General features: G+C 32.6%; 1 protein-coding gene across 1 annotated transcript in view; it reads right to left on the bottom strand.

The window, feature by feature from the left end:
* The window catches only part of LOC111707636 (neurobeachin-like), a 90,583-nt gene that overhangs the window by 9,657 nt on the left and 68,489 nt on the right, over positions 1-12,437 (bottom strand). The window contains 14 exon segments of the mRNA XM_023480769.1: positions 1,256-1,369; positions 2,783-2,862; positions 3,596-3,702; positions 6,361-6,542; positions 7,093-7,224; positions 7,903-8,020; positions 8,799-8,915; positions 9,530-9,689; positions 9,907-9,993; positions 10,379-10,505; positions 11,032-11,091; positions 11,345-11,418; positions 11,730-11,835; positions 12,259-12,353. Of these exon segments, the coding sequence (XP_023336537.1) occupies positions 1,256-1,369; positions 2,783-2,862; positions 3,596-3,702; positions 6,361-6,542; positions 7,093-7,224; positions 7,903-8,020; positions 8,799-8,915; positions 9,530-9,689; positions 9,907-9,993; positions 10,379-10,505; positions 11,032-11,091; positions 11,345-11,418; positions 11,730-11,835; positions 12,259-12,353 (1,559 nt within the window).

The raw sequence follows: 12,437 nt of genomic DNA, 5'->3' as shown, positions 1-12,437 counted from the left end.
TAAAACATGTGTAAATTGCTGAGTTGCTTATGCAATATAAAACATGTGTTAATTGCCGAGTTGCTTATGCAATATAAAACATGTTTGAGTTGCTGAGCTGAAATTGAATCAAATGTTTAAAAATGTGATTCAAAATATTCTAATGCTAAACCTTCATTAAGTACAATATGATCAAAATGAAAATTTATGCAATGTAAAAACATGTCTGTACTATTGACCTGGAGGTCCCTAATCCCTGTTCAAGCATGTGATCAAAATAATTACATTTACAATCCTTCACAAAACACGAGGTTTAATGCATTAAATTTTCTTTTATTATAAAATCAATTATACACACGAATCTAACAACAACGTCTCACTTTCTCCAACGTGAAAAATAATGTGGTCTAATTTAGAAACATGCAACCATGCTCTTTCACATGTCTTATCATAACAAAACAGATGTTAGCCTAAACTCTCGTTGTTTACATGTGATCCAGGTATTGTTTTTAAACACATGGCAATAATTCCTATTTTAGCAAGTTATCTTACAGTTAAGGGTATTAAAAACTGCTACCCCGTTTAAAACATGTGATAAAACTGCTACCCCATTTAAAAGATGTGATCAAATTGTTACCACATTTAAAACATGTGATCAAAGTACTACCACATTTAAAACATGTGATCAAATTGTTACCACATTTAAAACATGTGATAAATTACTACCACATTTAAAACATGTGATCAAATTGCTACCACAATTAAAACATGTGATTTATCTTCTTTTACATTTTCAAAGCATGCACCGAAACTGCCACCACTTTTAAAAACACGTGAACATTCTAATTGATTTAATTTAAAAAAACATGTGACCCAGCTACAACTTAATTTAAAAACATGTGACCAAAAAATGTGAATAAGTTGACATCAGATAAAAACATGTGACCAAACATGCAGTCAGCTTTGAAAACATGTGATTGAATCTTTTGTTAGATCTGAATTATTTGACTAAATTTAGTCACATGTCAATATACAAGATAAACATGACGCAAAATATTACAAAATATATAGACATGACAATTTACAAGTGTTGAAAACATTTCATGAATCATGACTTTAAAACGTGACATTAAAAAATAAAAAACACACCACAAATAAGGCAAAAGCTCACAAATAACAAACTGTATAGATAAAAATATATATTATTCACAAAAAATAGGATTTTTAAAAATCAAACACTTAAAACAATCGGAATAAAATTTAACACGTGACTAACCTGGCTAAACACGTGACCACTCCGTAATGACCGAATATGATTTGTGTTATTTTAGCAGTTTCTGCAGAGAATATTCTAAATGAATTATCCCAGAACCCCGCAGCTATTATAAACCTAAACCAATAATAATTTAATCCTTAGGTTTCATGATGATAAAAACAAAACAAATTTAATGTCAATCAAAAGTAGGGATAAGGTCGAAATCAAACACAAAAATCAATGTAATTATCTAAATAAATTTCAAAGCATATATTTAAACATAGATCAAGGAAGATATAAAAACAAAGGTCAAGGTCAATATCTAAACAAAGGTCAAGGTCAATATCTAAACAAAGGTCAAGATAAATATCTATACGAAGGACAAGGTCAATATCTAAACAAAGATCAAGGTCAATATCTAAACAAAGGTCAAGGTCAATATCTAAACAAAGGTCAAAGTCAATATCTAAACAAAGGTCAAGATAAATATCTATACGAAGGACAAGGTCAATATCTAAACAAAGGTCAAGGTCAATATCTAAGCAAAGATCAAGGTCAATATCTAGACTAAGGTCAAGGTTAATATCTAAACAAAGGTCAAGGTCAATATCTAAACAAAGGTCAAGATAAATATCTATGCAAAGGTCAAGATAAATATCTATACGAAGGACAAGGTTAATATCTAAACAAAGGTCAAGATAAATATCTAAACAAAGCTTAGGTCAATATTATACTAAGGTCAAGGTCAATATCTAAACGAAGGTAAAAAAAATATCTAAACAAAGGTCAAGGCAAATATATAAAGAGAGGTCAAGATAAATATCTAAACAAAGGTCAAGGCCATATCTAAACAAAGGTCAATATTAATATCTAAACACAGGTCAAGATAAATATCTGAACAAAGGTTAAGGTCAATATATAAAAAAGGTCAAGATAAATATTTAAACAAAGGTCAAGATTAATATCTAAACAAAGGTCAAGGCCAATATCTAAACAAAGGTCAATATTAATATCTAAACACAGGTCAAGATAAATATCTGAACAAAGGTCAAGATAAATATCTAAACAAAGGTCAGGGTCAATATCTATACAAAGGTCAGGGTCAATATATAAACAAAGGTCAGGGTCAATATCTATACTAAGGTAAAGGCCAATATCTAAACAAAGGTCAAGGCCTATATATAAACAAAGGTCAAGGTCAATATCAAAACAAAGGTCAAGATTAATATCTAAACGAATGTCAAGGTCAATATCTAAACAAAGATCAAGGTCAGTATCTAAACAAAGGTCAAGGTCAATATCTAAACAAAGATCAAGGTCAGTATCTAAACAAAGGTCAAGGTCAATATCAAAACAAAGGTCAAGATTAATATCTAAACGAATGTCAAGGTCAATATCTAAACAAAGATCAAGGTCAGTATCTAAACAAAGGTCAAGGTCAATATCTAAACAAAGATCAAGGTCAGTATCTAAACAAAGGTAAAGGTCAATGTATTAAATATGGTTAGTTTCCAGAAAAAGATCGAGGTCAGGATTGAAAATATTGACCTGCTGTCTACTGTTGCAACAAAACAGTTTTGACTCATTCTAATCTTCTGAGAGAAATCCTCTCCTAAATGTCGTCTTGCCTGAACATACAAATAGAATTAATTATTATAGAAATACATTTTTTCAATGGATTTGAATCTATAAAAGACAAACATTCAAATAGTATGACCCGCCAGATGAAGTACTAAATCTCTTCAATTCATTACAGTAATGAAGACGACTTTTTTATTAAAAGGGACCGTTCACTTATTTGGGTAATTTCAGGGTAATATCAGGGTAACCCTATTCGCTGTTGTTTGATTGCTTACAAAGACAACTGTGCCCGGAGAAAAAACCGGTTTTTCGTTCAGAATTTGAGCGGAAAGGGACGGTCCCTCTCTATAGACACTATTTCATGTTTTTTTTTCAGTAACAGCAGCACATTAAAATTTAAATTTATCATAGTCTAATGTCATTATGTGTTCGTTATTATCTACTATAATTATGAAAACTTTTGATATTTGAGTAAGCAAGCAATTTACGTTTTTCGTATTAAAAAATGAATAGGCTGTTTAGTTTACCATGAAATTACCCAAATAAGTGAACGGTCCCTTTAAGTATTGAAAGTTAACAAACTTTTTTCGAATGAATTCACAAATAATAAAAAAGATATTTTTTTTTCATTGACAGCTTCTCTTTATTTCCACTTTTATGTATATCCATGCTGTTTAAAAGCTTCTTATAATTCAAAATTGAAATCGAAAGTAGTTTTCATCATATTGATATATGCGACGACGACTGTAGTTTCCGCCAATAAATCTTAGGAATACTTACCATTTGTCCCGTAGTATTAGTGACTACAGCTAGGACTGGATCCATAGATAGAGGGAGGTTGACCGCATTAGAAAGGTTCTCGGCGTAGCTCGGTGACTGGGTCGGAGCTAAATAAGGGCGATACAATTTTTAAAATTAAACATATTTTTCGATTATCAACATTCTTAGAAGATTATCAGTGCAATAGTGAAATTTTGAGTTCCGGACTATTCAGAGTTTAAGTTAATCAGTGTAATCCTCGAAATTAAAAAAGTTGAGATTTTTTCTTTCTCTTGAGTCGCCGCTATTCAAAGCAAATATTGTTTTAGGGATGGTAAATTACTAAATATTTCTTTAAAACCAAACTATTTTTATCAATTTACAAACTTCCTATTTGATCTTTTTATTTATTTTTAACACTATCTAAAAAAACGAAATAAACCCTAAAGACATTACTAATGATGTTTCACAAAACCACAAAATGGCTAAAACTAAGCGTATAAAAAAACTCAAATAAACTTAAATAAAAATCACATAATACCATAAATAAAATTCAAAATAAACTTGACAGCTTTTTTATAAAGCGTCCCCCTTAGTCTACAGAAAACAACAACATGCAGGTAACACACAAACCTAGTTATAGCCAAGAATTAGATTCCTTGGCTACAACTGATTTTCAGCTTTGGAATTTATACAACAGGGTTACCCACAAAGGACGAGAATGTGAAGACTGGAAATTCTGAGGATATAACGATCCCAAGGGTAAATTAAGTCTTCTGCGTTGAATAAAGAATTAAGTCTTTAAACGGCTACTTTAATGATTTGAAAAAGAAAGAAAGAAGTTTACAGTTTCAGGGAATCATAAATATGATAAAACAGACAGTGTTAGTTTCGTTATGTCATCTCTGCAGTTTCATACTTTGTGGCTAACCCTGTACAATCGTCGAATATTAATTAAAGGTTTAGAACCAGTTTGATAAGTTTTAAAAGTTTAAGGTTTTCCTTCAAAGAATTTTTTAACAATTACATATTGTAAAATATCGATTCTGACAGAGGAACTAAGATGGTAAAATATAGATTCTGACAGAGGAACTAAGTTTGTAAAATATCGATGCTGACAGAGCAACTAAGATTGTAAAATATCGATTCTGACAGAGGAACTAAGATGGTAAAATATAGATTCTGACAGAGGAACTAAGATTGTAAAATATATATTCTGACAGAGGAACTAAGATTGTAAAATATCGATGCTGACAGAGGAACTAAGATTGTAAAATATAGATTCTGACAGAGGAACTAAGATTGTAAAATATCGATTCTGACAGAGAAACTAAGATTGTTCGAAGCAAAATTAGCAGTTAACGAACTTTTGAAAAAAACCGCTTATATCTTCTGCCAAAGTTAAAATTAGTGTTTAGAATCCATTTAATTTTAAACAAACGAAGAAATTTCAATTTTTTTGTTTTGTTATTTTTATGCCTAAACTTGATGAACAAATCAGAGATCAGGAAATTTTTGATAATATTTCTTTTTCTGAACAGTTCAGATTTGGGGTTTGAGAGCAAACGATTTTTGTTTTCAGTTTCTGGTTGAATTTTGCCCCTAGGATCCAGATCCGTAGATCCGAAGCACTAGTCAACATTTTGCTTAATGTGAACATTATTGAAATCCCAAACAAACCTTAAACATAAAAAAGGATTCCAACTGGATAATTAATGCTAGTTTTACTATTACATTCAAACAAAAAGGATAAAACAAAACAGCAGGGATAAATGTAGTGCAGTGGCTGTACAACATTGAGAGGGAAAGGGGGGGGGGACGAAAAAAGTTTAAAAGGACTGTGAGTGTAATTTCCTCTTGGTAAAGAATGACAGACGTTTCCTTTTTTATATACAAGAAAGCGCGGCATTGTTGAACACTTTGCTTGAAAGCTATTTTATCTTTAAGGAATAATAACATTTACTTTTTATAAGTGACAGAATATAAATAATTTCTGAAAACAGCGTTGAACATGTAGTAAACTAGATTTCCAAAAATAAATGTGAGGTCAACCGCGTAAACACCAATGTAATGACTATCTACACAGTATTTAAAAGATATAAAAATTGCAAGTTCTCTATCCTCGATAATCAGGCAACGGTTTAAAGGGTACCGTTGTGAATCAGAGATGTCCCTCTTTAAAAGAGGTCACTTGAAATTACGCTGACAGTCCCTTTAAAAAAATGTCACTTGAAATTACGCTGACAGTCCCTTTAAAATAAAATTGAACTAACTTAGATACATTTTTCAACCAATATGTTTTGGCAATAGACGTTTTAAAAAGAATCCAAACACGACTTGTTCTGATTTTTGCGAATCTTTTTTCTAAAAAAAGCTCATTTTTGCAACTTTTGTATTTTTTAACCCCTGCCTTTAACAACTAATAAAAAGCATTTTAACAGAAAAATGAAAAGATTAAAGACTTCAGACAGAGAAAAAAAGTTTAAATCCCAAACATTATTATTCCAAATTCTAAATACAAAATAAACTGATTTCCACATACCTTTTAAATTCGCCAAATACAGTTTATAAAAAATAGAGCTGGAAAAATTTGATTAAATAATATTAATTTTGTGAGTATATCAACCAGGATTATATCAAAATGTTAAAATAAAAAATTGGCGTTAAAATTTTTCAATTAGGCGTCTTTTAAAATGGCCGATATAGTTGTTATGCTACTCTAACTAAAATCCTGTTTGATTGTGCTGACCCTGCGATGAACAACAAAAAAAGCAACTAAACAATACCTTGCCCGGAGGCGGACATGCTAGGTTGGCTAGCTGGCATGCTAGGGTTGGCCGGCGCACTAGACCCCGCCGACCGTTTGGCGGTCGGCGTGCTAGCGCCGACAGGACCGTTGTTGGGACCTGTGTATGCCGGGTTCCACCGGTTGACCGCAAACTGATGAGCTGCCGACACCGTCAGAACACTTCGGAATAAAATGTTAAAAACTTAAAATGATAATAATTACAAAGTTGAAGAGATCATAGTTAAACACAATTTAAAACGCATCATACAATATTATCAACTAAATTCTTTATTTAAAGCTAAATAAGTAATAAAAAGTCTAAACTTTATGAACAATTTTATTCTATATATAAATCTGGCTTGTCTGTCTGTTTGTATCCAATAAACGTCAAAACGGCTGAACCGATCGGGCCCAATTTTTTTGTGGGACATCTAGGGACTCCAGGGAAGGTTTATGAATGATCAAAATTTCAAAAATTTGTCTCCATCAAAATTCGATCGTCATTAAATTTTTGAAAATTTTGAAAATCCGCGAAATTTTTTGTGAAAATCCGCGAATTATTTTTGTTTTGTTTTACGATGTACACAAAGAGAACATGTTCACAATTAATTTAGAAGATGGGCGCAAAGCGCCCTACAAGGCTAGTATTAGATATTTCCATTATGTTTTACAAATTTCAAGATAAATAAATAAAATAAAAAATTCTGAATTTGCAAAAAAACAAGCTGACCTGGGTAGGGGTAGTTGGGGGAATGTATTGGCTGTTATATGGCAGATGGGAGAGTTGGAGAGGAACTTCATCACCATACACACATCATCAGGGGAGGAGTTGAACATCATTGGGGACAGATGCATCGCGGAGCTAGTCAAGTAAATTATATTTTCACGGATTCAGAGGCTAATAATTAACCAATGGAAGTAAAGAGTTAGTCAATTAATCATTGAAAGGCGGCGTTAAACGATTAATCATTTGAAGGCGGAATTAAACAATCAATCATTGCAAGGCGGCGTTAATCGATTAATCATTGGAAGGCGGAGTTTTAACTATTTATCATTTGAAGGCGGAGTTAAATGATTAATCATTGGAAGGCGGAATTAAACAAACCAATCATTGGAAGGTGGAGTTACTCGATGAATCATTGGAAAGGCGGAGTTAAACAATTGATCATTGGAAGGCAAAGTTTAACAATTAATCATTGGAAGGCGAAGTGAATCGATTAATCATTGCATAAAGGAGATAAAAATGAAGTAATCATTGCACGGCGGAAATAACAATTAAGTAATCATTGCACGGCGGAGATAACAATTTAGTAATCATTGCACACCTTTAAAGCTTTGATGAGATATTCATGTTTTTAACTTGGAAAATTAAATATTTTCAATTGTGGTTTTTCTATGGAGGTTCACTTTAAATTTCAACAACAGACAAATTTTTGTTAATATGTTTTGGCCTAAATTGATAATTAATAATTAATAATTATAAAATAACGGCGCTCAGCAATGACAAAACAATTAATTAAATAAATATTGATTAAACTACCTCCTAGGTGGGTGAGGTTCTAGCAGTAGTTGACTTGGAGTCTGCCCGAAGCTTTTAATCTGGTTCTCCACAGCCTCTTTCATCACAGGGTCCTGGATACTATCAGCATCCACACAACCTAGCAGTACAGTACATATATATATATATTATATATACACAGCCTCCTTCATCACAGGGTCCTGGATACTCTCAGCATCCACACAACCTAGCAGTACAGTACATATATATATATATATTATATATACACAGCCTCCTTCATCATAGGATCCTGGATACTCTCAGCATCCACGCAACCTAGTAGTACAGTACATAAATATATATATTATATATACACAGCCTCCTTCATCACAGGGTCCTGGATACTATCAGCATCCACACAACCTAGCAGTACAGTACATATATTTATATATTATATATACACAGCCTCCTTCATTATAGGGTCCTGGATACTCTCAGCATCCACGCAACCTAGCAGTACAGTACATTTCAAAGAAAATTCTGATCAAAATCCAATTACTTTTTTTTAAAGTAATTTAGCTCTGTATCGAATCCTTCATGTTTAGCACGAAAGCTTATTTCCTCACTTATAATTATTGACATGTTTTTTTTTCAACGCCAACTGAAAGAATGCGGCTACGAATATTTTTCATAAGTCAGATTACTATTCATTTATCATAAAGTATTATTTAGTTTTAAATTAAAATTTTGAACGCATTATACTGAAGAAAATTATAATTGCTGAAAAACAACCATCGTATGTGATTTAGTAAAAAAACAATAATAAAAGGCCATCTTTCCTTGAAAATCAAGACCGAACCCTCGTCAAGAATAATTACCAAGACACGTAAAAAGACCATTGGCAAAGAGTAAACGCTATAAAACAGTTAAAAAGCAACCTTCGTATGTTAGATAGTAGAACACATTGGTTGCTCTGACAGCTTCAGGTCCTCGCTGCTTATATCCAAATATCAGGTCAATCCATTGATGCAGTTGGCAGCTCACAAACTCAGATTCTACATTTCAAACATAAGATTTCTTGTAAGTTTTTATAAGACTTGAAATCTGATAACTATCTAGATCCCTGTAAAAGAATTTCAAAGCTCCCTTGAAGAAAGTAGAACATTAAAAAGAATATTTCAAGTAACTCTCCATTTAATAAAAAGGGGTGAAATGCTTGATTTACAACGGTATCTTTTAAATCGTTATCTGATTAATAATTTCATAGTATTAAAATTTCAGAAAATAAACTGTGGATAATTCATTCATCCTTGATCAGACAAAGGATTAATTAAAGGGTATCATTGTGAACTCTTAGTTTAAAGGGACTGTAAGCGTATTTCAATTGACCCGCTATGATGGTAATGCCCAATTCACAACGATAACCTTAAAACCTTTATCTGATTAAACCATGTTTCAAAATTCCTTTATCTTTTCCTGCAGTACAAATGCGCGTGTCACTTTTGTAGAGAACTCAATTGAAAACATTCAGTTTTTATAACATTGCTATATAATTGATACTTGATCAGACAAAGCTTTAAAGAGTACAATTGTTAATCGGGCAAGGACATCTTTGTATGGAAGGTCACTTGAAATTACGCTTACAGTCCCTTTAATGTATTTCTGTTACCTAACGCTTGTCTATTGATCCTGACGAACTCCTCTGGTGTAGCGGCCCAGGGGGGCAGCTCCACGTCGTTGACAAGGGTTCCGTCGTCCAGCTGCCCCAGCTTGTAGTTGCTGGAGTTACTGAACATCTCGTTCAAGTAGAAGAACTCAGGGATCAATTCCTGAAAATTAATCAAAAATACTAGAAGAAAAAAATCAAGAAAAAAACTTAAAAATAAAAATAAACTTTTAAAAAAATTGATTATTTTTAAAAACTTTGAACCGAAAAAAACCATTTTTTAAATAAAAAAACTTAATAATAAAAACAAGATAATTGAAAATAAAAATAAACTGGAGAAAAAAAATAAACTTTAAATTAAAATAAAATTTGCTACTAACCTTGACATCACTTGTATCCCTCTGACAGTTGGACCATGAAGTTTTAACAGATGAGAACAGACGGTTCGGATGATCAAATTTTCCGCCCTATATTAATTTAATTAGGCAAATATTTTAATCATTTAAAATTTATAGTTTATAAGCTAAGTGTCTTAATGCAACTGTCCGAAAAAATCTTATTTTTTATCTTATTCACTCTCATTTTTCCTACTCCTAACCCTCTACTTCTGCTACTACTTTTCCTACTTTTCTTATTTTTACTCTGTACTCCCACTATTCTTGTTTCTCCTCTCTCCTCCCTACTTCCCTTCCCCTCCCTTCTTCCCACTTCCCACTCCAACACTCCAACATTCTACTCCCAGCACTCCCACACTCTCACACTCTCACACTCTCACACTCTCACACTCTCACACTCTCACACTCTCACACTCCCACACTCCTACTCCTACTCCTACTCCTACTCTTATATCACCTGTAAAGCTAGGAATAATGATGTGAATGGTTCTATCCTGATTAACCAGTTTAATGTGAATGCTGATGTAGAGTAGTGAGTACCGTAGTGAAATGCAGGGATCTGATCATGTTCCCAGCTCTCATACCTACGCAATATTTAATTGAAAACATATCAGAATTAATACAATCCATGATTATAAAGCTGAATGTAAGATTGAATTTTACAATGAATGCTTTTTATGATATCATGACTGCATGAATGTCTTGCCAGATAAATATAGACATAATGCATGAATAAGTTTTCAAGTAAAATGTTTAAATGTATTTTTGGATGAATCTAAGGATAAATGTTAGGATGATGTAAGGATGAATGCCTGGATGAATGTCAAATGGGTGAATGCCTGGATGGACGTAAGGATGGTTGAATGCGCAATCATGAATCCCAGGATGCCTGGATGAATGTAAGGATGAATGCAAGGATGAATGCCTGGATGAATGGAAACATGAATGCCTGGAAGAAGGTAAGGATGATTTGTCTTGATGGATGTAAGCATGAATGCCTAGGTGAATGCAATCATGAATGAATGCAATCATGAATGCCAGGATGAATGTAAGGATGGGTGAATGCAATCATGAATCCTGGATGATTGTAAGGATGAATGCCTGGATTACCTTGTCTCAAAATACTCCCGCCTGGATTGATTGATTGCTCCGATGGGTTTACTTAAATCCCTGAACAAAATAATTTATTATAAATAAATAATTTTTTTGGATAAAAACTAGGGATGACAATTCAAATATAAAAGATAAAAATATACATTTTTATAAAACTCTTAATTTGACATTTTTGTTTATTATTATTATTATTATTATTATTATTGAAAGACAACCCTGCACTCGGTGAGGTTGGGGTTGGCGCTCCTCTCCGACCTAACGTATCCAAAAATTAAAAAAAAATTACAAGGTAACTAAACAAAAAAATGACCTGTAATTATTTGGAGAACTAAGATCCAACTCCCTGCAGTCGTAATTAGTAATTATCCACGGAAACACAGGGTACTAAACAAACCAATTATAATTCAAAATTAAAATTTTTTTCTCTCAATAATTTCCTAAAATTTTCGAGGCTTTGGAAAAAAAAGAATTTAAAGCCCTTAGTAAATATTTTTCCTTTAAACATTTGCTACTCAAATTAACTGCGTACACGGTTTAACTGTTTTATTTTGTTTCAACAGTTTAAGGAGCTCATTAAACTTAATAAACTTTTCAGGCCCAAAAACAGATGTGCGTCCATATTCATTACATAAAAAGGACGCAGGAATAAAACTGAAAATTTTATTTTATGAAAATATCAGATAAATCCAAATTACCTGATTAAGATCGTTGTAGGTCCGTCCAGCGATCGTGTTCAAGAACATCAAATACTCGAAATTCGATATTTCACGCCGCTGCCATTTCTGAGTCATGTTCGAAGCCCTGAAAAACAGATTTGAAATTTCTAAAAAAAGGTTCAACAATGAAGGGATTGGGATTGTTGTTAGTTATGGTTAAATTCACTTTTTGCGTGGAAAAAGATTTTAACAAAATAAGTGCTTATTCTTCATCGCTTCCAAAAGTCTAAGACGACTTTCGTTCGATCCAAACCAAATATGTAGAAACCGGAAAAGGTGTTCGGATGCCGAGAGCGGCGGCTGAACAAATTCTTCACGTTCAATTCATATTTCTGTTTTCATTCGTGAAATTGTAGTTATTTTTTTCTAAACTTTGAATCTGCCGTTTCAGTGCTTTGTTATAAATAAATTCGACAATTTGTACAGTGCACAGCACGTACACAATAACCCCTGTACACTATGAACCATATCAGAGCACTGGTATAACAACACTATAACCCTTGTGTACCTGTACAGCTGTCTGGGAGACATCATTGATGCTCTTCTAGTTTGTGGTATTCCATATTTAATTCCTACACCAACCCTAGGGAGTGCTTTAATCACCTGAACCAAGCAAAAATTACTTCTTCTTCCCTTTATCAATTCTATATAAAAATGGCAGACCACAATTTTAAAATCTCAAAAACT

Source organism: Eurytemora carolleeae, unplaced genomic scaffold (assembly GCF_000591075.1).
Source record: "Eurytemora carolleeae unplaced genomic scaffold, Eaff_2.0 scaffold434, whole genome shotgun sequence".
In the NCBI taxonomy this organism is placed as follows: Eukaryota; Metazoa; Arthropoda; class Copepoda; order Calanoida; family Temoridae; genus Eurytemora; species Eurytemora carolleeae.
The sequence above is the reverse complement of the archived record's forward strand: the minus strand, read 5'-3'. Positions and strand labels throughout refer to the sequence as shown.